Below are 25,309 nucleotides of genomic sequence, written 5' to 3' on the forward strand. Positions count from 1 at the left end.
GAGAAGGGAAATAATAGAAAATTTTGTAACAATTAGATTCCAAAAGAGACCCATATTGGACAGTCTTTTAACGGTTAATATAACCAAACTAAAATTTTGACTGCCCAATAATAGAACCTAAAATTTGGCCAGGCTGAGCCTCCATTCTTTTTAAGTTTTTGTAAATGGACTTTGCTTAGGTGAGGATGTTTATTCTTCCATTTAACAGTAGTTCTCAACCCTTTTCTTTCCATTCACATACCATTTTAACTAATCCCTATGCCATCGGTGCTCTGTGATTAGTAAGGGATTGCTTTTTTTTTTAAATTTTTTATTTTTCACACCATAAATCACATTAGCCATGATATACACTTTTTCTTTTTCACACATATACAGTGACTTTTTCTCCCCCCCCCCTCCCTCCTCCCAAGCCACCCCCCCACCGCCCCCCCTCATCCATTTTAGGTATACAATCTAGGTTGCATTAAGCCAGTCAGACAATGTTGTCATTCAACAAAAATACACCAGAAATTCTACTGAGTCCATTCTTTTCTTTCCTTCTCCTTCCATCAACTTAGGTAATGTTTGTCCCCGGTAGGTTTTCGCTATTGTATTTAATGTAAGGCTCCCATACTTGTTTGAATATTCAATATTATTTCTTAAACTATATGTAATTTTTTCTAATGGAATACATTTATTCATTTCTATATACCATAGTTGTATTTTCAAATTATCTTCCAATTTCCAGGTTGACATAATACATTTTTTTGCTACGGCTAGGGCTATCTTAACAAATCTTTTTTGTGCATCCTCCAAATCAATTCCAAATTCTTTGTTTTTTATGTTACTTAGGAGAAAGATCTCTGGATTCTTTGGTATATTGTTTTCTGTTATTTTATTTAATATCTGATTGAGATCATCCCAAAATTTTTCTACTCTCTCACATGTCCAGATTGCATGAATTGTTGTTCCCATTTCTTTTTTACATCGAAAACATCTATCAGATACTGTTGGGTCCCATTTATTTAACTTTTGCGGTGTAATGTATAGTCTGTGTAACCAATTATATTGTATCATACGTAGCCTCGTATTTATTGTATTTCTCATCGTTCCAGAACATAATTTCTCCCATGTTTCCTGTAAGGGATTGCTTATGTGAGTGGGAAGGGAAGGTTGAGAATCACTGCTCTAGACCCTATTATTACTGAAATATTTTGCTTGAGAAAAATTGTCATTGGCCCATTTCCTTTGGAGTTCTGAAACCATAGACATAACGAATCAATTAGGTACGATTAAAACAGTGGCTTTCAAACATTTTCTTTCTACCCACATACCACCTTAAGCAATGCCTTACTAATCACAGAGCTTCTATGGCATAGGGAATACTTAAAGTGGTATGGGAATGGAAAGAAAAAGGTTGAGAACCACTGATATAACCATATAACAATTACAGTACAGAAACAGGCCATCTCGGCCCCTCTAGTCCCACCTACCTGCTCCCTGTCCATAACCCTCAAGGGGAAGGGCCTATTCACATCTACTCTATCTATCCCCTCATCATTTTATATACCTCTATCAAATCCCCCCTCCCCGCCAACCTTCTACACTCCAATGAATAAAGACCCAGTCTACTCAATCTTTCTTTGTATTCTAGATACTGCAATCCAGGCAGCATTTTAGTAAATCTTCTCTGCACCCTCTCGACCTTATTAATATCCTTCCTATAATTTGGGGACCAGAAATGCACACAATATTCCAAATTTGGCCTCACCAATGCCTTGAACAGTCTTAACATCACCTCCCAGCTCCTATATTCTATGCTTTGATTTATAAAGGCCAGCATACTAAAAGCCTTCTTCACCACCCTATCTATATGAGAATCCATTTTCAAAGAATGATGAACTGTTATTCCAAGATCGTCTGTTCCTCAGCGCCCTCCCCTTCACTGCATGTGTCCTATTTTGATTATTCTTCCCAAAATGAAGCACTTCATGCATATTAAACTCCATCTGCCACCTTTCAGCCCACTCTTCTAAGCAGTCCAACTCCTTCTGCAGTCCCTGAAAACCATCTTCATTATCCACAACTCCCCCTATTTTTATATCATCCGCATATTTACTAACCCAATTTACCACTCCATCATCCAAATGACAAACAACAATGGACCCAACACCAATCCCTGAGGCACACCACTCGTCACTGGCCTCCATCCTGACAGACAGTTACCCACCACGACTCTCTGGCATCTACCTTCTAGCCACCGTTGAATCCATCTGACTATCTCAACATTAATTCGTAGCGCCTGAACTTTCTTTACCATCCTTCCATGTGGAACCTTATCGAAAGCCTGACTGAAATTCAGATAGACTACATCTACTGCTCTATCCTCATCAACTTTTCTAGTCACTTCCTCAAAAAATTCAATAAGATTTGTCAAACGTGACCTTCCCCGCACAAACTCATGTTTGGTGTCCCTGATCAGTCCCTGGCTCTCTTGATGCTTATACCTATCATCTCTAAGAATACTTTCCATTTATTTACTGACCACTGACATCAAACTTACAGGCCTATAATTGCTGGGCCTAAACCTGGAGCCTTTTCTAACCAGAGGAACCACGTTTGCCACACCAATACTTCAGCACCATGCCACCCTCAAGTGACGGTTGAAACAAATCTCTGTTAGAGCCTCTGCTATTTCCTCCCCAACTTCCCTCAACATTCTGGGGAAAATCCCGTCGGGACCCAGAGACTTGTCCACCTTTATATACCTCAAAAGTTCCAACAACCCCACTTTCCTAATTCCTACATTTTCCATAATCACCCCTTTTGCTTCTCCTATCCTACACTATTTCATATCCTTTTCCCTAGTGAATTCCGACGAGAAGAACTCATTCAATATCTCCCCTATCTCATTCATTGCTCCACTCTGATTCTCTACATAGTTGTAAAAACCCTTTGGATTTACTTTCACCTTGTTCACTATAACCACCTTGTTCCTTCTTTTCACTTTCCTATTTTTGTTCTTAAGCTTCTTTTTACAATCCATGTATTTTCCAAGCATCTTGTCTTCTTTGTTTCTTGTACTTAATGTAGGCCTCCCTTTTATTTCAAACCAACTTTCTAGTCTCCCTTGAAAACCATACCTCTCTCAAACTTTTGGCTCTGCCTTTTATCCTAACAGGAACATAAAGATTCTGCACCTTAAAATCTTACCTTTAAATGGCCTCCAATTCTCCTCGACCTCCTTCCCAAAAAATAAATTAGCCCAAACCACTCCCAGCAAATCCCTTTCATTTCATGAAATCTGGCTTTCCCGAACTTAAAAATAATCTTTGGACCAGACCTGCCCCTTTCCATTAGATTGAAACTAATGGATCCATGATCACTGGATCCGAAGTGCTCCACAACACACACCTCAGTCACCTGCCCTATCTCATTCCCCAACAGTAAATCCAACACTGCCCCTTCTCTAGTGGGTACCTCTACATATTACTACAAAAAAACTATCCTGCACACATTTTACAAATTCTAATCCATCCAGCCCCTTCACAGAGTGTGTTTCCCAATCTATATTAGGACAATTAAAATCCCCCACTAACACAACCTGTTCTTATTACAAATCTCAGCTATTTCCTTACACATTTGCTCCTCTATTTCTTGCTCCCCACCAGGTATACCCCTATAATTGTAAGCTTTTCCATTTTTTAATTCCACCCATACCGCCTCCCTTGATCTCAAATTTTCCATGACAAGCAATGCTATACCATCCCCTCTTACTTCTCCAATTCTATCACACATAAAGCAGTGAAATCCCAGAATATTTAGCTGCCAGTCACATCCCTCCTGCAACCACACCTCACTAATCAACACCATGTCATACTGCCAAGTGTCTATCCACACCTTCAGCTCATTCACCTTCCTTACAATACTTCTTGCATTAAAGTAAGTGAATTTCAGAGATTTCCCACATCTTACCTTTTGCTTGACCCCATCTTTATGGACAAGTATTATTTATTACCATCATCCCCCCTCCATCATGACACTGATCCTTTTCCTTCTCGATCACCTGTCTTTCCACCCCCAAACTTTGTCTTCAAGCTGCAGACAAACCTTCTCTCTGCTGTTCTCCTTTATTATGGACCCTTTTTCCCCAATCGTTCTAGTTTAAAGCCCCCTTAGTAGCCCTAGCAAATGCCCCCATCTGGATCCTGGTCCCTCTGGGATTCAAATGTAAACTGTCTGTTCTGTACAGGTCCTACCTCCCCCAAAAAGGTCCCAGTGATCCAGGAACTTGAATTCCTGCCCCTTACTCCACTCCTTTAGCCACACATTCATCCTCCACCTGATACTATTCTTGCCCTCACTATCACGTGGCATAGGAAGTAATCCAGAGATGACCCCTTTGCGGCCCTTTTTAGCTCCCTACCTAACTCCCTATATTCATTTTTTAAGCACCACTTCACTCTTCCTTCCTATGTCATTGGTACCAACATGTACCACGACCTCTGGTTCATTACCTCTCTTCCGCCGCCGCTCCCCCCCCCCCCTTAGGATGTCTTGGACACGAGAAGCTACATCCCAGAGGCAAACCACCATCCAGTTTTCTTTATCATATGCTCTGTCCTCCTGACCATGGAATCCCCTACAACTATTGCCCTCTTCCTTTCCCTACCCTTCTGGGCTACAGAGGCTGACCTTGTGCCAGAGGTACAGCCACTGACGCCTTCCCCAGCCTGACTGTCCGCCCCAACAGTACTCAAGGAGAAGTACCTATTGTTGAGGGCTACAGGCACAGGGGCTCTCTCATACCTGTCTCTTCCCTTTCCCTCTCCTAACTGTAACCCACTGATCCTCCTCCCGTGGCCCTGGTGAGACAACCTGGCTATAGCTATCTACAACAGCCTCACTCTCCCTGACCAGAGCGAGGTCATCGAGCAACAGCTCTAGTTCCCTAACACAGTCCCTGAGACACTGCAGCTCAGCTCACCTAGTGCAGATGTGGATGTCCAGGAGGCTTGGAGACTCCAGGAACTCTCACAAACAACACTGAGAACAGTAAACTGCTCTCTCTCCCCATCAGAGAAAAAATGTAACAAATATACAGTCTTACCTTAATCCAGACATGTATAAAAAGATTGAGTCAAAGGAATAAAAGAAAAACCAAAGGCTTAGGAATAAAAACAGGCAAAGCCTGAAAAAGATATATAAATTTAAGAAATATATTCATTTTAATAAGAGTTAATTTGAACAACAGGCAACAGAGAAAGGGGCGATCCATCATTTCTGGAGTGGGCCTCAAAAATGGACAAAGTGGCAGCATTTGAACACGTCTTACAAACAGTTTGATAAATTGGACATCTATACACAAAAATGGGGCAAATAACTAGGTTTCCTGGGGAGGGGGGGGGAATAGTGGTAGAGGTAGTAGTGAAGCATATGATCAAACAGCAGTTTTTTCTGTTATTAGTGATCTAAATAGACATTATTATATTGATATGTTTTATTGCCATGTTTCTATTTTATGTTTTTGTTTATGTTTTGTAACTTAAGAGTTTGGGGGAACTTTTTTAAAAACTCATTAAAATTTAACAATTAAAAAGAGGCATCCGATTTGATAACACCCCTCTCACGTGTTTGATTAAAGTGAGAACATTTTCTTTGAATAAATTCTGATCATTATTACACCCAAATAGGTAAATTGATTTCTTTCAATTTTAAAGGAAAGGTTAATATTTATCAGTGCCAGATTATTCAAAGGAAAAGTTTCACTCATATGTAGATTTAACATAACCTGAGAATTGACTAAAATTAGAAATTAAAGAAAGCATAGAAGGGAATGAAGCCTCAAGGTTAGAAATAAATAGTAATAGACTTCGAATAGATTAGTCGCATTGACAGTGGACAACAAGATCCTCGATACCTGGTGCCAAAAGTTGGGGGGGGGGGGCGGGTTCGGGTGCATTGAGGATTGTTACGTGGGCAATTAATCTCATTTGACCAATTCTGAAATAAATACGACTTGTCAATAAAGAAGTTCCTCTCCTACCTTCAGATTTTTCTTGAGGGACAAATTAGGGCCATCAATGGTCTTACCAGTGTGCAATGCCAGAGACCCTGTCATTGGGAACACACAGATATTCATTTCAGCGATGTATTTCTTACTCCAAGTGGAAGACCCTAAACTGGGCCTTCACAAATTGAGGCAAAGGTGAGAGTCAGACTTGGGAACAATTGATGAGCGATGCTGGTCACACCTGTGTCAGAGCAGCATGACTGCGATTATTAATGCTTTATATAGGCTGGTGCAGTACGACTTTCTCCACCAGCTATATTTGAGGCCACTAAAATTGAGTAAGGCTAAACCAGAAATTTCAGACCAATGCTTCAGATGTGGCATTGTTGCAAGAACCTTTCTGCATGCACCCTGGACATGTACCAAGGTGAGACCCTTTTGAGTGGAACTAGGCCAAGCCCTAGAAAAAAAAATCATAGGTAAAGAATTCCCACAGGACACAGAGCTGGGAAATATGATAGACACAAGGCTTAAAATGAAGCTGTCCAAATTCCAAATCCAGTTTGTAATGATAGCATTGGTAGTGGCCAGGAAGTGCATAGCTGTTACCTGGAAATCTGACTCCCACTTGGGCATTGTGTGCTGGAATAAAGAAATACAAAGCTGGCGTTCCCCTGGAGAAAATTACCTACAACTTAAGGGAAAAATAATAACACCTTCCTACAAATTTGGCAACCATATTTAAATTTCATAGCACAGTTATAGTGTGGACCTGCATGTCTCATCACCCTGCCTTCCCCATCGATTCTTCTACTGAGGGAGGACCAGGGGCAGGGAGGGGGTCTATTCCATCTCAATCAAGTAAAGTCAAGAAAAATTTAACAGCCTAGGTACCAGCTTCAGGCCGTGTCAAATCCCTATCGTGTTCCCTACCCTTGTGCAGAACTGTGGTCTGTTGAATGTGGGGGGAGGGGAGGGGAAAAATGGCTCAGACTCTATGGCAAATTTTATATAAACTGATAACTAATTTGTGATTGATTATTGGAAACAGTTTGAGTGAAATTTTATAAATAAAATATTCAACAAAAAGAAAAAAATAGCAATAAAAATCAGCATAAAGCAAAAGATTCATGGACTGTGCCCTTCCTTAAAATGCCAGTCACATCATTAGATTCTCGAAAAGCAATAGCTAAGGGTTCCAAAGCAGTCAAAATGCAATAGACCCAAGGACATCCTTGTCTAGTTCTATACTGAAGTTTAAATGGATTAGAATTCTGAAAATTAGTAACAGAAGCAGAAGGTGATAGATATAGTGATTTAATCCAATGAATAAAGGCAGCTCCAAAATTAAATTTTTATAAAGTCTTAAATAAATAATTCCATTCTACCCGATCAAAAGCCTTCTCCGCATCCAGAGATAGCACACATTCCCAAACCTCCTTAGGAGAGTATATATTCAATAAACAGTGTACACTGAAATGAGAATATTGATTTTTAATAAATCCAGTCTGATCATCAGATATAATAAATGACAATATTTTTAAGTCTATAAGCCAAAAGTTTGGATAGAATTTTAGTGTCAACATTCTGTGGAGATATTGGATTGTATGAAGAAAAGTCGACTGGACTTTTATTCTTTTTAAGAATTAACGAGATGGAAGTCTCATAAAAAGACTGTGGCAATTTGCCCAATTTAAAAGAATCAGAAAAAAAGAGCATAGATGAGGTGCAAGTACTGAGGAAAAAACCTTACAAAATTCTCCAGGAAATCCTGGTGACTTCCCAAAATGTAATGAACGTACAGCCTTAGCAATATCTTCATAAAAATGGTTGATCCAATTTCTTTTGGTTATCAGCAGATAATACAGGAATATTCAATTGATCTAAAAAATTATTCATTACAATATTATCCTTAGAAGAGTCAGAACTCTACAGTTCAGAATAAAATTCCTTAAAAGGTATCATTTATTTCTAAATGCTCAGTTGTCATAACACCTTTAGGTTTACAAACTTATTTGATTTGTCATTTGGCTACTAAAGCTTTTAATTGTTTAGCCAATAGTTTACCTGTTTTATGCTCATGTATATAAAATTGACTTTCAGCTTTTAAAAGTTGGCTTTCAATTGGATATGTTAGAAGAAGCTCATATTTAGTTTTAATTTCAACATGCCATTATTATAAAGTAGGGTCTGGATCCAGAGCACATCTTTGATCCAATTGTTTCAGTTGATTAGCTAAAATCAGTTTTATTTTGGTTAGTCTTTTTCCTAATGCTTGCAGTATAAGAGATAATTTGTCCCCTAATAAAAGCCTTAAAAGCATACCAAACAGTAAGATTGGAAGTTTCTTCCAACATTTTTCCCCCCAAAATAAAGAGTAATCTGTTCCTCCAAGAACTTAAAAAATTCCTTATCAGGTTGAATTAAAACACCAATATCTATTTGGGGAAGGTTAAGGATTAGTAACACAGGAGCATGGTCGGAAATGGCTATATTGTTGTTCACAAGATCGAATTAATGGAATCGTTTGACTATCAATGAATAAATAATCAATTTGTGAATATGTATGATGAACACAAGAAAAGAAGTAAGAAGTATTCTTCTGGATGAAAAAAAATCAATAACACCACATTTTAATAAAAAGGATTGAAAGAATGAAGCTGATTTATTTAAAGTGGCTGGCTTAGGAGACAAATGATCTAAAACCGAGTCTAACCAACAGTTAAAGTCTCCTCCCTTCACTATTGAATAAAGACTCAAATCAGGCAAGAATGAAAAAAAAAATTCAAATCATCCTGGGTCTTCCACATTCGGGGCATAAATGTTAGCAAACACCTCTAATTTATTACACAATTTCCCTGTCACAATAACAAAGTGACCACTTGTGTCTGAGACATTATGTTGAATAAAGGGAATTGTTTGATCTTTAAAAATCAACACCCTCCAAATACGAGCTGAAATGAAGAGTGAAAATGCAGTCCATTCCATCTTCTAAAAAGTCGCAAGTTATCACTATTGCATGCATGTTTCTTGCAAAAATATAATTGGGATCTTAAATTTTTTTAAGCATAAGCAAAAATCTTATTTTGTTTTACAGGATGATTCAACACTTCAACGTTAAAACTGAGTAACAATTACTTGATCCATTTTAACTCTTTGAAGAATAAGCAAACAAATAGGGAACATATCAAATTTGTATCAAACAAATAGGGAAGTTGTATCAAGCAAGCATTGAAAGTGAAATAGCCAAAAACAGATGTGATTATACCAAGCCAGAACAACTTCGAAAGAAATATTAACACCCCTCCCTCCCTCCAAAGCCAAAAAAGTTGACGAAAAGACAGATGGTGTGCAACTAACTAAATTACCCATCCACAAAAGGTTTCCTGCTGGCAAAACTCCAAAATTATAATAAAACTTTGAATGTGTTCCAAACGAGACAAAACAAAGCTAGTGCAGTTAATGCCAAGGACAGAAGCTGATATAGCTCTCATTTTTCCATAATAAAACAGCACTCATTGCCAATTAACAAGAGAAAAAAAATTGAAGAAAATACAACTATTAAAATATTTATATAGTTATTTCAGAATCAAATAGCTTAACGTTTATGCTAAATGATTTATTAATCAAATAGATAATTTAGAATCAAAATGTTTAACATTTTATAAGCAAAATGATTTAATTATCAAGCAAACTCTGATCGAAATGTATAAACACTGATGATTTAAATCTTATTCTATTAATTAAGCATTTGGAGAAAAAAAAATCAAGAAGTAAATAGCTACATAGAATTAAAGAAACAATTACTCAGAAGGAAAAAAAAAGATGGCAAATATTCTTCCAAGAATTTCTGGACTTATTCAATGATTATAAAACCACTTCTTAGAATTGTCCTTCAGTATGATAAGAGGACATGCTAGAAAAACCAGACCAGGCTTTAAACCTTGATTGTAGCATTCTGCCTTAATAACTTCGTATGAGTGATCCTTGACAACACCAATCTTCTGAACTTTGTAATCAATTCTTCCTCTGCAACAATCTTCACATAGTAAAAACCCCTTAGTTTGAAATTCATGAAAGCAGACTATAATTGAATTCTGCCAGAAACCTTGCAAAAAATTCAGTAGGCTGGCCACCTTCAGTCAACTCTTCCAAACCCAGAATTCGTAAGTTATTTCTTCTGCTTCTGTTTTCTAGATGAATAATCTTCTGGGTTAAATTTTCATTAGTCTTTGATGTTTTACAGAGCTTTTGCACATCATCCACTCTTCCATCCAAAACACTCACAAATGCTTCATTATCTTTAATACATTTACTGCATTCCAAGGGTTTTTTGAAAAGAATTTAGTTTGCCATCCATCTGTTTAAATCCATTTCTGAATTCATCTGAGGATTCTTTTCTATGTCATCTCAGTAAATCCAATAGCTTTACTCCTTGTAGTCACGTTAAAGACACTTACAGTCATTAATCCAGTTAAATTCAGTAAGTGATGTGGAGATTAAGGTAAATTGGAGGAACTTCAAAAAGGTGCTACTCCATCAACAACCAGCAGGAAGTCATACAAATTTAGTTCAAATTTATTATTATCCAATTGTAGAACCCAATGAAACAGCTCTCTTCTGTCCTCGGTACAAAAATACACATCCATTACACAAATAAAAATAAATAAATATTGTTTAATAACTAGTAGAGTCTCCAAGGGTTTACATGAATGAAGTTCATTCAACAGTTTCACTGTTCGTGGTAGGAAGCTGTTTCTCAGCCTGGTGGTTCTGGCTCTAATACTCCCGTAGCTCTTTCCTGATGGGAATAGTTGAAAGACGTTATACGCAGGGTAAAAGGCAAACCTAGATGATTTTGTGAACCTTCTTCAACTAACGATCCTAGTAGATCTCAATGATGGTGGGGAGGGGGGGGGGGAGTAAGGAGGGAGGGAAGGGAGATCCCAATGCTGCTCGTGGTCCTGTGGACTGACCTCTGATCCAATGCACTACTGTAACTGTAGCACAGTGATGCTTTTGATAGAGCTTCTCTAGAAAGTTGAGCTTGGTAGCCAGTAGCCTTGCTTGCCTCCATCTTCTCAGAAGATGCAGTTAATATTGCACCTTCCTAACAAGTGAGAGGAGGATAGATCACTTCAGTGGTCTCCAAAGAACTTGGTACTCCCAACTTTCTCCACTCCAGGCTATTATTGCATAGTGGAGGGTGGTTATTCCTGTCTATCAGGATGTCAAAAATCTCCTTGTCCACATTGAAACTCAGGTTGTTTTTCTGACACCATTTAACGAGTTTCTCCTTCTTCTCTGTATTATGACTCATCATTGCTAATGAGGCCAAATACTGTTGTGTTATTTGCAAACTTGATGACACTGTTGAAGAGCTGGATTTGGTGATGCAGTCATGGGTCAGTAGCGGACTTAGCACACAGCCCTGAGGTATACCAGTGCTCAACGTGATGGTGCTCGACTTTCTGCTACCGACCCAGAGACTGTGGTCTTTCTATTAGGAAATCTAAAATTCAGTTACAGAGAAGGGTGTTGACTTCCAGCGAGGACAGCTTCTCTACCAGCCTCTGAGGAATGATTAAACACCAAGCTGAAGTGGATTAATATCAGCCTGGGGTATGAGGTGCCATTTTTCAGGTGGGTCAGGACGGTGCAGGGACAAAGCAAAATAGCATTATTAGTCAAACAATTTCATCTCTAGGTGAATGGAAATGGGTCCAGTGTCTCTGGGAGGTGTGCTTTGATGGTTTCGACGCTCAAAGAATTTCATAATGGTAGAGGTCAGTGTCACAGGATGATACCCGTTGAAGCCTGTTACTGTCACCCTCTTTGGTACCAGGATAATGGTGGCTCTCTTGAAACTAATAGGGACAATGGACTGCTGAAGTGACATGTTGAAGCTGTCTGCAAGAATCTCCATCAGTTAGTCTGTGCAGTTCAGGCATTCCCAACCAGGTATGTTGTCTGGTCTACATTAATTTTATGCCCAAGAGTCTTTTAAATGTACTTATTGTACCAGTCTCCACCACCCTCCCAGCAATGCATTCCAGGCACCCACCACAATGTTAAAAACAACTACGTCTAACATCTCTGCTAAACTTTCCTCCACTCAACAGATGTCCTCTCGTATTGGCCATGGTCACCCTGGGGAAAAAGGAGCTGCTGTCCACCCAGAGTTCAAGGCTGCCTATGAGTTCCTTCAGCTGCTCTCTGCAATGGTGGGCATTTCTCTTGCTGTCACCCCAGATGTGGGCAAACACGCTGGAGTGTAGGGTGCAGGTAGATCAGGATTGCAGCACAACATCAGCTGTGGTTTGACTGAATCTCTGTCATTCACTGCCTTCCCAGGTTAATTTCATCAAATGCACTTGGTTTTATGATTTTAAATTATGAATCCATTCAAGTCTCAACCTTTACATACATGCGGATGTGTATTGTGGCCTCCCAGAACATCTCTCTAGTCACCAATAGCCATTCACCATTATTTTGTTTCAAGCCTTTATCACCACTTCCAATGGGCTTTTAAACTTATCAGATCAACAGAACATTGAAATCCATACAGGTGAAGAAAAGTTGTATCCAATTAATGTCATTAATTTTTTTTTGTTCCCTCCCGCAGGCCAACTGGTTCATCTTCACTGTTAAGGGTAGTCATTATGAGCGGCTACAGCTAAAGGGATTAGGTGTAGAGTTGCTGCAATTCCCTGTTGTTTCCCAATCTAGGAAGTCTTTCAGAATACCCTAATATTTTGCTAAATGTGCAATCCCCAATATTCCTAGTTCACACACTTTATTTCCAAATTTTGTAACATTTGCCCAACTCTCCCAAGTACTTAAGAGGTCAGAGAGCTTCTGAAAGCCATTCTCGTTTTACAAATACATAGTCAAGGCCTTAAACCAACCATTTTCTTATGTCCCCACTATCTCTCACTTCTGTACTTCCTTTCCTCAGCTCCAGAATATCAACAAACTTTTGGTACCTTCACTTACACATTTGACATCTGGGATACCTGTGCTCCCAAACAATTCAGATTACAAAATGGTTTCTAGCCCCACTTTGACCAGCTCACACCCTGCAACTACTTTTGCCTCAGTTAAGAATATTCACTACAGGCCATTGGTTTTCCTTAAAAATATGCCAAGTTGAACTAACTTTGGACATTTTCCCAACATAATTGCCTGAAACCCAGTGAGCCCACACTCAATGGCTGTTCTCCACTTTCACAAAAGTTCCCCAAATGTATTCATGAACTTTCCAGAGAATGAGAGGTTTCAGACAGTCAGTTTGCTCTATCTTTGAGGCTGTGAAGAGGAGGTCTTTTGAGTGCCCTGTAATGCAACGGCAGTAGATTAGTTATCAGGTAGACAAGAATGGAAAAAGGCAACACTTGAGCTTTATGGATGGATACGGATCAAGCAACTGTGAAGAAGTGAAGATGGACATCTGCAGCCACTTTCATCTAGGTAGTGTAAGGTAAAAACATCATGAGATGGGACCGGAGAAGGAGTCACCCAGTACTAAGGAGTAACAGAATGCAGATGTGACCTTGTACACTCAAGATAAGCTTGGCACTAACAAGCTGATGAGCAGCAGACTAACAGTGAAGGGTAGCAACAGCTTATTCATTGGACAGTGTAATGGTATGATAATTTACTCAGTATGTGTCCTGAGGTATAAAAAAAAACACCACTTGCTGATATCAGGAGAATGCACCTTCTCCAACTAACACTGTTAGTTGTAAGTGTTACAATCCGGTAATAAAGAACCTTGATTTCGACTCAGTCTGGTGTCTGACTCACTCATTCTTGAACAAAGCAGACCTAACAGTAGTGATCAGGAGCCTAGAAAGCAGTCCTCAGCTGGCCCAAGATGCTCCTTTTCTGGAGACATTGACATCTGGAGCAACAAGCTGGGAGAACTCCTCATCGGTGGCAGAAGTTGAATGATAAATATTTGGGTCCAAACCTCAAAGAAGGGTTCCGACCAAAACATGGATAATTTTATCACCCACTGATGCTGCTCAGGTCAGCAAGTTCCTCCAGAAGATTTTTCTTCATTCCCTGGATGCTGTGTTGGAACCAAAAAGCACAAGCAAACATACGAAAATTAAAACTTTAATTAACAGTGTCATCTACTGAACTCATTCCATTAAAATTGAATAGATCAAAAATGTAAACAGTCAGCTCAAGGAAAATTTCCTATTTAAAATAAAGGTTCACTGTCCCTGTAAGGCACATCAGACCTGCTGTAACCTCTGGCATTACTGGTCTGCTCCAATACTCCAAAGATCAAGCCTTCTCAGTGATGCCCGAGCACAACCCTGACAGTTTATTGTCAGTAGTCTCCTAGCCCAACTCCCAAATTGAGGCTCAAAATAGGATTAAATATTTCAAACTGCTGAACAGCTTGTACCTTGAGACAGTCTGTTCTTGGCAGATCAGAAACAGGATTTAAAACAAAAGGAACATCTATGAATCACAGAGACTGCTTTAAATTTAAAGTATTAAAAACAGCTGTGCCATTGCACATGTGCTGCACACAGCATCAGAGGACTAAAATGAGGAAACTTTTTTTAATAAAAGGACCAAAATCTTTGACTTGTGTTTAGCTGGGCAAGTCAACTCCAAGTGGCAACCACTGGTTATGTCATTGAAAGGCATCCAAGATTGTGTCTCTTCTTGCCCAATAACGTTGGCCCTCAGAAGCCACCACAGTTGAAACTTATTGAACGGCTGCTTCTGCCCCCAACCATCCTTTGGCTCTTCTCTGGGAGAAACAGTCTCTTTGCTGAACACAGAGGTTTAACCTCTGACTGCGGAAAACCCTGCGAGATTCTTGCCTTCATCAGTTCCCTAAATGCATTTGGGAGAATAAAAGATTGGTCACAAGCCTGGAAACCTGTGTGCCCCACTCGTTCAGTGCTACAGACAGGGCAGATTTATCCAATTCTCAAGAACCCTCCATATCTAGTTTTACCAACTTTGTAAAGGTGGGATATGTACACAGGATCCACCAGGGGAACAGCATCAAGGAACTTAAGGGAAATGAAGAACTTGCCATGCCACATCTGATCCTTCCTATCAAGTTCATTTTAATTAAAAAAAAATTTAATTTAGAGATACAGCAGGGTAACCAGCCCTTCAAACCCAAGAAACTGCTCTACCCAATTACACTCATGTAACCCCATAGGTCTTTGGAATGCAAGAGGAAACCCTTGCGGTCACGAGAACATAACTCCTTACAGCAGATTAGAACCCGGGACACTAGTGCTGTTGTAGCTGTGGACTAACTGCACAGTCCAAAATTAAATGTGCTGTGTGGTAGAGAGTAGATGGGTGTGAGAAGGAATTGGTTAGAGGAAATAAATAGGTGAAACAGGACTTCTGGGAATGAACAGAGTGAGCACAAGGTTTGTGGGCTGAATTAACAGGAGGAATTGAAGGAAAGCTTGGACCTTGTCCATCAATACTAAATCACACACTCTTGTGCCCAGTTACAGAAACTTGGAACTACAGCCCTGTACCTCTCCAACATTGCTGTCCTGAAGCGTTCTACATTGAGTTCTTTCTGGAGTTGTGAAGCCACCTTGCTGGAGTTCCTCCGGAGAATGGGGTGGCGAGTGAGTGCCGCAGAGGAAGGTCGCTGCACAGGATCTGGACTGATGAGTTGCTGCTCCAGGACAGAACAAACGTTAGGACACAGTGGAAGGTGGTGAATGTCTGCCCAGCTGCTGGTGATCCGAATAGTCCCCTTGTGCCAGGAACTGAAGTTGCAAGTTAAAGCTGGTGTTCTCTGACGTCAGTTGAACCCAGTTCCAGTTTTTTGTCAATTTAAAGAGTTAAAATTTGTTGGAGAATAATAATCCAATTCCTGATATTCCCCAATGTACTGGGCAAGTCTATGGCCATAGCAAACAAAGGAGAGCTAGAGCAACTCAACAGGTCAGGCAGCATCCACTGAGAGAGAAAAAGACAGTCAGTGTTTCACACGAACTTAATAGGTGCAGGAATCGGCCATCTCGCCCATCTTATCTGTTCTACCATATCAATGGTTCTCAACCTTTTTCTTTCCACTTACATACCACTTTAAGCAATCTCTATGCCATAAGTGCTCTGTGATTAGTAAGTAATTGCTTAAGGTGGCATGTGAGTGGGAAGGGAAGGTTGAGAATCACTGCTCTCAACCCCATTGTTACTGAAGTATTTTGCTTGAGAAAAATTGTCATTGGCCCATTTCCTTTGGAGTTCTGAAACATAACAAGTCAATGAGATACGATTAAAACAGTAGTTTTCAAACTTTTTATTTCCTCCCACATACCACCCTTACTAATCACAGAGCACCCATGGCATAGGGAATACTTAAAGTGTTATGTGAGTGGAAAGAAAAAGGTTGAGAACCACTGAATTAGATAGATCATGGCTGATTTGGCCTTAACTTGCCTCCATATTTCCCATTATCCTCAATTCCCTCATCTTTTCAAAAATCTGTCTAAAGTACACTCAATGAGGCAACTTCTACCTGTGAGAATTCACAACTCACTCAGGGAAGCAGTTTTGCCTTGTCAGTCCTAAATCTACTCCCCACATTTTGGATATGTCCCCGAGTTCTTGTCTCACCTGACAGTGGAAACATCCTCCCTGGTTATATTTTATCTATTCTTTTCATAATTGTTATACATTTCTACAATATCCCTCATCCTTCTAAACTCAGAGAGTAGAGTTTGAGTCAGGATCCTTTATCGAGGCTCAATTTCTCTTCACGGTCACTGTCTGACCTGCTGACTCCCTCCACCTCTTGCTTGCTCAAGATTGCATCACCTACAGTTCTTGTGTCCTCCATCTATGGGTCGGATCCAGGTAAGACAGCAGGGTCCCACAGTGTACAAAATACACAAGCTGTTTTGTCCTCTTGCTTCAATCCCAACCAAGAAATGGTGCTAGCAAAGAATATACACGCAAGTTTAGAAATTGAGTTAAATATTTTAAATCCCCATCCAGAACTAAACTCTTGCTTTAAGACACCATGAGCTGCACTGGGAACCAGCAACTGATCCTGACAGTTTGGGCAGGTTCTCAATCCAAGCTTGGCTTCATCCACAGTCTTATTGACCCAGGTCAAGCCAATACTGCCAGGATTAAGTAAAACAGGAAAATATACAGATGCAGAGATTATTTAAAAACTTGTCAAGTGGAAGGAGAAGTGTACGGATGGATGTTTGGGACATTAAAATTCCTCAGTAGAAGCAAAGTGACTGCAGATGCTGGAATCAGAAGTCAAGTAATCTGCTGGTGGTAGTAGGCAGGTTGAGCAGCATCCGTAGGTCATTGAGTCAAAGCCAATGGGATGGAAGAACATAGAGAGGACAGCATGGGAGCGGTGACTGTTCCCTTCTGCTATCTTTACTGTAATAATGAAGTACTAATTGGAAGGAGTCACATGATGTTGAGGAAGAAGAAGCAAATAAACATTAAAGCAATGGGCAAGAGGGATAAGAAGACAATCTTAAAAGAGTCCAACTCTGGTGCCCCACAATGTTCAAGAGTAGCGGCTTCATGGCAGTGAAGTTGGCGAAGCCTGACCGAAGTGTACGATGAGAAGAGGATGGAGTCGTGACCCACTCAGCAAGCGGTAGATCACCTGCCCGAAATCCCGAAGGTGCCAGGTTACGTGCACTGATGTGCTTGGTAAAGAGCACAGGCACTGCCACAGGCGAGATCATGCCTGCGCTACAAAGTGAGCCCCAAGTGCGGAGATAAAGAAAGACTAAAGGCAGCGTTGGCTCCGGAGCGACAGAGGAGCAAAGGGAAGCGCGGGTGACATTGGCCCCGTACAAAAGACCAAAGGGATCAGAGAAAAGGTGCAGGCAGCACCACAAAAGCAACCCTACCTGTAAAACAGGACGAATCCCATGGTGCAGCAAAAGTGTGGACAACTCCAAGCCAGTGGGGAGGGCGGTGGGAAGCAACGCAGTTGAAGAGGATGGCCTGACACCACTGATAGAGAGGAGAAAAAAAAACAGGATAGAAAGAAAGGGATTGGAGCCTTTCATGAAGGGCATTAGAGAAATGACGGAGGCTTCAAAGTAGAATAAAGGAAGTTTGAAAAGACCATCAATGGAAATGGGACGTCAGGAAAGCTGAGGGAGAATTGTCAGGAAGGGTGACTGGTAGAAGAAAGGGTTGAAGGAGTGGAAGACAGTATGGGAAGATTGGAAAGTGACAGGGACACCTGGATAATGAAGAAAAAAATAAGGGAAAAACTAGACATACTTTAAAATCTAAGTAAAAGAAATACTATACTAAGTAGAAGGGAGAGACCCAATAATATTCTTCAGGGAATGGATTCCAGAGATATTGGGGGAAAAAAAAGAATTGGGGGTGGGGAGGAGAAAATCTTTAGATAGAAAGGGTTCGTCGATCTCCCATATAAAGCCAGGTTTGGGACAGAAACCTCGCAGTTTTGATTAGACGTGAAATATCAGGGAAAAAAAATCCAATGAGCAGCAGCTTTGGGAGCAAGAGAGAGGTGGTCCTGCAGAACAAGGAGGTAAAATTTTTTATCCAGATATAAGCAAGGCCCCTTAAAAAAAAAGTGCAGAGTTCGACCCAGTTTTAACAAATAAAGAAATTGGATCTACTTTATTGTATCCTGCAAGTATTTTTTTTTATCCGAAATCACCTCTCAGCCTGTTTAATCTCTCCCAAGAGTTCAACTACACCCCCCCCCCTCCCCCACAACATCCTCAAATAATCTCTGGACCCTCTCCAGCTTGACCACATCTTTCCTGTAGTACAGTGACCAAAACTGAACACAGTACTGCAAATGGGATATCACCAATGTCTTGTACGACTGCCACACAATCTCCCAACTTCTATACAATACTCTGAACAATGAAGGCCATGGTCTTGGAAGAGCACATCTGTATAAGCTGGATCTCAACAAGTGTCTGCTGTCAAAAGTCCCATTAACAGCATCTCTGCCCTCAAGCAGCTGTGCATCAATTCACAATTAAGTCGGCAACCTTGCATCTTAAAAGTCACAGGTTGCAGGCATGTTCTCAACTCCCTCACCAAGACAAATGGTGGAAGACCACTTCTCCCACCCCACCTGTGGAGGAGAACCAGTTACTCACTTTCAGAAGGTTGAGAAACGGAGGCGAGAGCTGCTGAGGAACTATGGGCAGGTTGCCCTTCCGGATGTAGTGCCAAGCCAGGTCATTCTGAGGCAGTTCATCTGCTCCTGCTGCCAAGGCCATTGTGAGGCCCAGTGCAAAGATGTCAGCTTTGGGCAGGTTTGAATAGTCCTAGGGGAAAATCAGAATACATTGAACATGGTCTGAACAAGTTTATGTTCTTCCCAAAGCATTTACCACCTTTGTAATGCAGACAGTGTTGCAAAAGCAGAATAACATTTGCTGATTGTGGACCACCTCAAAAAAAAGCACCCAACATAAAGGACCCCCATCACCCTGGTCACACCCTCTTCTCATTGCTCCTTTGGACAGAAGGTACAGAAGCCAGAGGTGCACCACCTCAAGGTTCAAGAACAGTTCCCCCCACCCGTGTAGCTGCAGCAAGGATTTTAGAGCATCTTTACAATGTACTTGTACATCACAAACTCAGTGAGCCTAACATCTGTGGTTTGTAAATTAATAAAGAATATACAACATTAGGGCTGATCAGCATGGATTTGTAACTGTGAGATCAGGTCTCACAAATCTAAATGTGAGCAAGAATGTTAATGAGGGCAGAGCTGTAGACATTGTATGTGTATTTCTGCAAGGCATTCAATAAAGTTCCTCATGGTAGACCGCTCTGGAGGGTTAGATTGCATGGGATCCAAAGTGAGAGAGCAAAATGGATAGAAAATTGGCTTCATGGAAGAAGCAGAGGATGGTGGTGAAGGAAAGAAGGCTTCTCGGACTGGAGGCCTTTTACTAGTTATGAGCCACAAGTTTTGATGCTGGGCCCATTGCTGTTTGTAATCATTTAGATGAAAGTGTACGTGGCACGAATAGCAAGTTTGCAGATGAAATGAAAGTGTCTGTCATAGGGAAGATTGGTTGCCAAAGATTGTAGCAAGATCTTGATCAGTTGGGCAGGGGAAATGGTTGATGAAATTTAAGACAGAAAAATGTGAGGTGTTGTATCTTGGGAGGTTCAACATGGGTTGAGCCTACACAGTGTATTGTATTCACTTTTGGTCACCATACTATAGGAAAGTTCTTGTCAAGCGGAGAAGGTGCAGAGATTTTATGAAGTTGTTGCCAGGATTCTAGTGCCCAAGCCACAGGGAGAGGTTTGGGCCTTGGAATGGAGGAGGATGAAGGGTCATCTCAGACGTACAAAACATGACAGAAATAAATCAGGTGAACAGAGTATTTGCGCAAATCAGTAACTAGAAAACACAGGTTTAAGGAGGAGGGAGAGATTTAACAAGAACCTGAAGGCTAACATTTTTTTTTAAAAAAACAGAGAATGGTGGGTGTATAAAACAAGCTGCCAGAGGAGACAGTTATTATAACAATATTTAAGAAAAAAATGGACAGATACATGGATGGATGGGTTTAGAGAGGTATGAAGCAAACATAAGCAGGTGAGACAATTTGGGCTAAGGGCCAGTTTGTACATGCAGGTGTGGTTTGTTCAGTCATCAGCATAATGGTGAGACAAACAGCAGAGGACACTCCCTGCTCAACTAACTCCAGTTTGCCTGTAGATTAACCTTCGGAGAGAAGGCAGAGAGTGCATTACTTTCCACAAGGAAGGTACCTTGATTCTGTCCATGCACAACACAAGTCACTGCACAATCCCAAATTATGGACTGATCACCACCGAATACAGCAGGACTCTGGGTCTGCTGCCATGGTTCCTAAACTTCATGAAACATTCTGTTTAATTTAAAAAGATAAATATTGCAACTTAAACAAGGCATTAAATTCAAAGATGATCGAGAATGACATCCTTGGTGAACAACTTCTCAATATAGGGAGGTCACGTTTGACCAGAAACACAAATTGAGTCAGCCACAAGGGCTCCAAGAGCAAGGTGTTACATTATGAGAGGTCAAATGGAAGGGGAATGTACACAATTAAAAACAGGACCCTTAATGGCATTGATGTGCAGAGGGATCGGTCCACAGCTTCCTGAGAGTGTGGTCATGCAAGTGCAAAGGATGGTAAAGGAGGGGTATTTCATGTTTGCCTTCAGTGATCTGGGCATGGAGTATAAAGGAAGTCATATGGTAGCTATACAAAACATTGGAAAGATAGGCCACGTCAAGTATTCAGTGCAATTCTAGTTGCCCCATTATAGACATTGGAAAGAGTTCGGAAAAGATCTACATGGACATTACCTGGATTAGAAGGCATGGGGAGAGGTTGGAATAAACCTGGGAAGTTTTCTCTCAAGCAAAGGCCGAGGAGAAATGCCAGGTTTATAAAGTTATGAGAGGCATTGATAGGGCAAAGAATCAGAATCTTACTGCCCCCCCGCCCCAAAACCCAGGGTAAAAATGTCATATGTTAGAGGACACATATTTAAGGAGTGAAGGGGTAGAGATTATGCAAAGGGGATGGTGTTTATTTTTTATATAAACAGCATGGTGGGTGCCTGGGAGAGGCTGTCAAGAGCAGTGGTGGAAGCAGATACAAGTAGTGTTTAAGAAGTTTATAGATATACAGATGGAGGGAGCAGAGATTCAGTTCAATTTGGCATAATGTTCATCACCAACATTGTCGTCCAAAGGGCCTGATCCTGTGTTGTTCCATGGGACTCACCTGACAAACCTTTCCATGTTCAAGAGACAAGAAAGCAGCATAACATATTTTATTTGCTGGATAAAAGTGGATTAAAACAAAACTGCCTTTTTAAATAGAACCAGAACATTCATTCCCTCCATCAATAGCATCTGGAGGATCAATGGTATTTACCCACCCAGGCTACTTCAAAAACATCTCTCCCACCTGAAGGTGGCATGCTCACAGGAGCACCAACACCTGCAAGCATCCCTTCCAAAGAACACATAACCCCAACTTGGGAAAAGTGGCATTTCCAAATCCCAAAATCCAACAGCACTGTGGGATGAAAGTATGAAATGATGCACTTTGGAAGGTCGAGCTTGAAGGTAGAGTACGTGGTTAATGGCAGGACTCAGTAGTGTAGATGAACAGGGAGATCCAAGGGTCCACATCCTCAAGGTTGTTGCACAAGTTGATAGAATGGTTCAGAAGTCAATATGGCGTGCAGGCCATATAGTCAAGGGCTTGAGTTCAAGAGCTACATGGTAATATTGCAGTTCTATAAAACTCTGGTTAGACCAGTTCTAGTCACCTCATTATAAAGATTGAGGAGGTTTTGGAGAGGGTGCAGAGATTTACCAGAATACTGCCTAGATTGGAGAATAGGTCTTAAGAAAGGTTGAGCAACTTGGGCTTTTCTCTTTGGAACAGAGGACAAGTGGAAGCTGAGTGGTACAATGGCAAAGATTCAGTGGACAGTCAGCACCTTTTCCCCCCAGGGCAGTAATGGCCAATACCAGAGGGCATCTATTAAAGGTTTAGGTATGTGCCCCACCCACAGTGTGGTGGGTGCTTGGAATGCACTGCTAAGATGGTGGACACTGTTACCATAGGCACATAGATGCCTAAGGAGGAAAGGGTTAGATTGATGTGGTCGGCAAAACATTGTGGTCCAAATGGCATGTACTGCACTATGTTCAACAGCTCCTTACATCTTCTCCAGGGCAATAAGCACCATCCTCAGCAATGCTTACATCCACTTCATGGACAACCTATTATTGCTAGGTCCTCCATAGGATCTGGAGACTATCAAGTTTCTCAGAATTGCACTTACCTCTTGCAAGATTTCATTTGCCAAAAAGCGGCAGTCTCCTTCCTCAACCTGTGGATTGGAGATTGAGGTCACATGTCCAAGGTCACCTGAAAAGGTTGAAGGCTCACAGTTTGAATCAGGGATCTGAGCACAAAGCATTACATTTGCACATACTTAATTAAAAAAAAAAATTTAGACATACCGCATGGCGCCCTTTCAACCTGCAAGGTCAGGCTGCCCAATTACACCCAACTGAGCTGAAGCCCCCGCATTGTTTGAACAGAGGAAGGAAAACAGAGCATCTGGAGAACATACAAACTCCTTACAGACAGTGCAGGATTCGAACTCCAGTCCCAGTCACTGGCGCTATAACCACGTTGCGCTGTAACCCGTGCCACCCAAAACAGGCAAAAAAATCACATCGAGTTGTAGAGGCAGAGTACAAGGATTTTGCATTGCTGGTGAGTAGGGGTCCAGTGAAAGAAGATGAGAAAGTGGAGAGAAGATAAGAAACAGGAGGCCATTCAATAAGATCATGGCTGATAAGGCAGTTGACCCACCTGCGTGTTTCCCATAATCTTTAATACTCCAACTTTACAAAAATCTATCCAACTGTGTCTTAAATATATTTAATGAGGCAACCTCTATAGCTTCCTTGGCAGAGAATTCCAGATTCACTACTCTGGGAAAAGCAGCTCCTCCTCATATAACCATTCACGGAGCGGAAACAGGCCATGTTGGCCTTTCGAGTCCGCACCGGTTCACTGATTTTGTGCACCCTCTTCAGGCACTGGTGATTTTAAGTGTAGTGTATCTTTGAGAATTTTAACATCTATCCATAGGTTCTCTGTACTTTGGATGTGAAATCTCATATTAAAATCTTCAAAAACATTGGCTGTGTGGGAGAAGCCAGTGAGTGGCCGTGGACAATAGCTTCTCAGACTGGAGGCCTGTGACTTGTGGTGTGCTGCAGGGATCGGTGCTGGGACCAGCGTAGCTTGTCATCTAGATCCACAATCTGGACAACAATGTGGTGATTGGATCAGCAAGTTTGCAAACAATACTCAGATCAGAAGTGTTGTGGACAGCAAGGAAGGTTTTCAAAGCTTGCAGACAGATCTGGACCAGCTGGAATAAACAGCAGATGGAATTTGACGGTCGGGCACTAAGGAGTGCGGTAGAACAGAGGGAACTGGGAAAGTGCTGTCACAGGTGGATAGAGTTGTAAAGAGAGTTTTTGTCATATTGGCCTTCATATGTCAAAGTACTGAGTTTCAAAGTGTGGATATCTCAGCTCTAAAACTACTCACTCAAATTTTGAGGTGTTGTCCGCTCATTCTAGTCTCACATAACAGTAGAAACAACTTTCCTGCCTCTGTATTATCTATCCCTTCCATAATTTTGTTTCTGAGATTCCCTCACATTCTTCCAAATTCCAGCTGGTACAGTCCCAGACAACTCAGTCTCTCCTCACTCTAATCCCCTTATCCCTGGGATCAACCTGGTGACCCCCTGCTGTTTATCCTCCAAAGCCACCATATCCTTCCTTAAGCAAGGAGACCAGAACTGCACCCAGTACTGCAGGTGATTATAGATATGACAGAACCTCCCTGCTGTTAAATTCAATCACTCTAAAGGCCAACATCCCTTCGGCCTTCCGGATTACCTGTTACACCTGCAAACCAACCATATGCAATTCACGCACAGGATCTCTTGAGTCCCTCTGCCCAATGACATGCTGGCAAACTTTAACTATTGAAATACCCTCCACAATTTAAACAATTTGATCATCTGCGTTCCCTTCCAAAATGGATTTACCAACATTATATTCCTTCTGCCAGACCCTAGTCACTCACTCAACGTATCCACATCTCTCTGCACAATTTGCTTTTCTAGTCACCAACAGACACTGAGGCACTACGCTCTGTCTCCTGTTCCATATCGCTAATGAACCTCGTAAACTGCTGCACACCTAGCACCAACCCCCTGCAGCTCTCTGCTCTCCACCAATCGCCAACCAGAAAACCACCCGTTTATCTCAACTCCTGCCTTCTATGGGTTAACTAATTCTCTATCCATGCTAATGCTTTACCCCCAACTCCAAGCATCTTTATCTTATTGAGGGTCATTTGCGGCAATATGAAAGGGGAGGTGGGGATGAGAAAGCAGAATCACAGCATGTGCAGACCCTCCTGTTTAACTAGAGTTTAAACATTTGGAGACAACTAGGAAATTGAAGATGTAACAAGAAAAGCCACTTGCCAAGTTTGTATAGGATATTATTCACCAAGCTTCCTTCCTCATCCGTGTCACTCTCCTCTTCCACACAATTAATCACATCTGGTTTCACTCTTTGACATATAAAGATGTTACCTTCAAAGAAAGAGGCAAGTATAACCCATTATTGATTGGCAAATGTGTGGACCCACGACATCAGAGCTCTTCAAAAACAGGTCTTTCACCCACAGATCTGAGAGA

General features: G+C 41.1%; 1 protein-coding gene across 3 annotated transcripts in view; it reads right to left on the bottom strand.

The window, feature by feature from the left end:
• LOC138745842 (wee1-like protein kinase 2-A) overlaps positions 1-25,309 on the bottom strand; it is a 69,325-nt gene that overhangs the window by 6,149 nt on the left and 37,867 nt on the right. Inside the window, exons 7-11 of one of the 3 annotated variants that reach the window (XM_069903223.1) lie at positions 25,094-25,204; positions 22,853-22,938; positions 19,132-19,302; positions 15,523-15,668; positions 9,748-14,066 (exon numbers count right to left, since the gene is read on the bottom strand). In XM_069903223.1, coding sequence (XP_069759324.1) covers positions 14,003-14,066; positions 15,523-15,668; positions 19,132-19,302; positions 22,853-22,938; positions 25,094-25,204 — 578 coding nt within the window. In that variant the 3' untranslated portion in view covers positions 9,748-14,002. Of the gene's footprint in view, positions 1-9,747; positions 14,067-14,129; positions 14,852-15,522; positions 15,669-19,131; positions 19,303-22,852; positions 22,939-25,093; positions 25,205-25,309 lie in introns of those variants that run through there. The other 2 variants (XM_069903222.1, XM_069903224.1) reach the window with 2 other exon arrangements.

Source organism: Narcine bancroftii, chromosome 11 (assembly GCF_036971445.1).
Source record: "Narcine bancroftii isolate sNarBan1 chromosome 11, sNarBan1.hap1, whole genome shotgun sequence".
NCBI lineage: Eukaryota > Metazoa > Chordata > Chondrichthyes > Torpediniformes > Narcinidae > Narcine > Narcine bancroftii.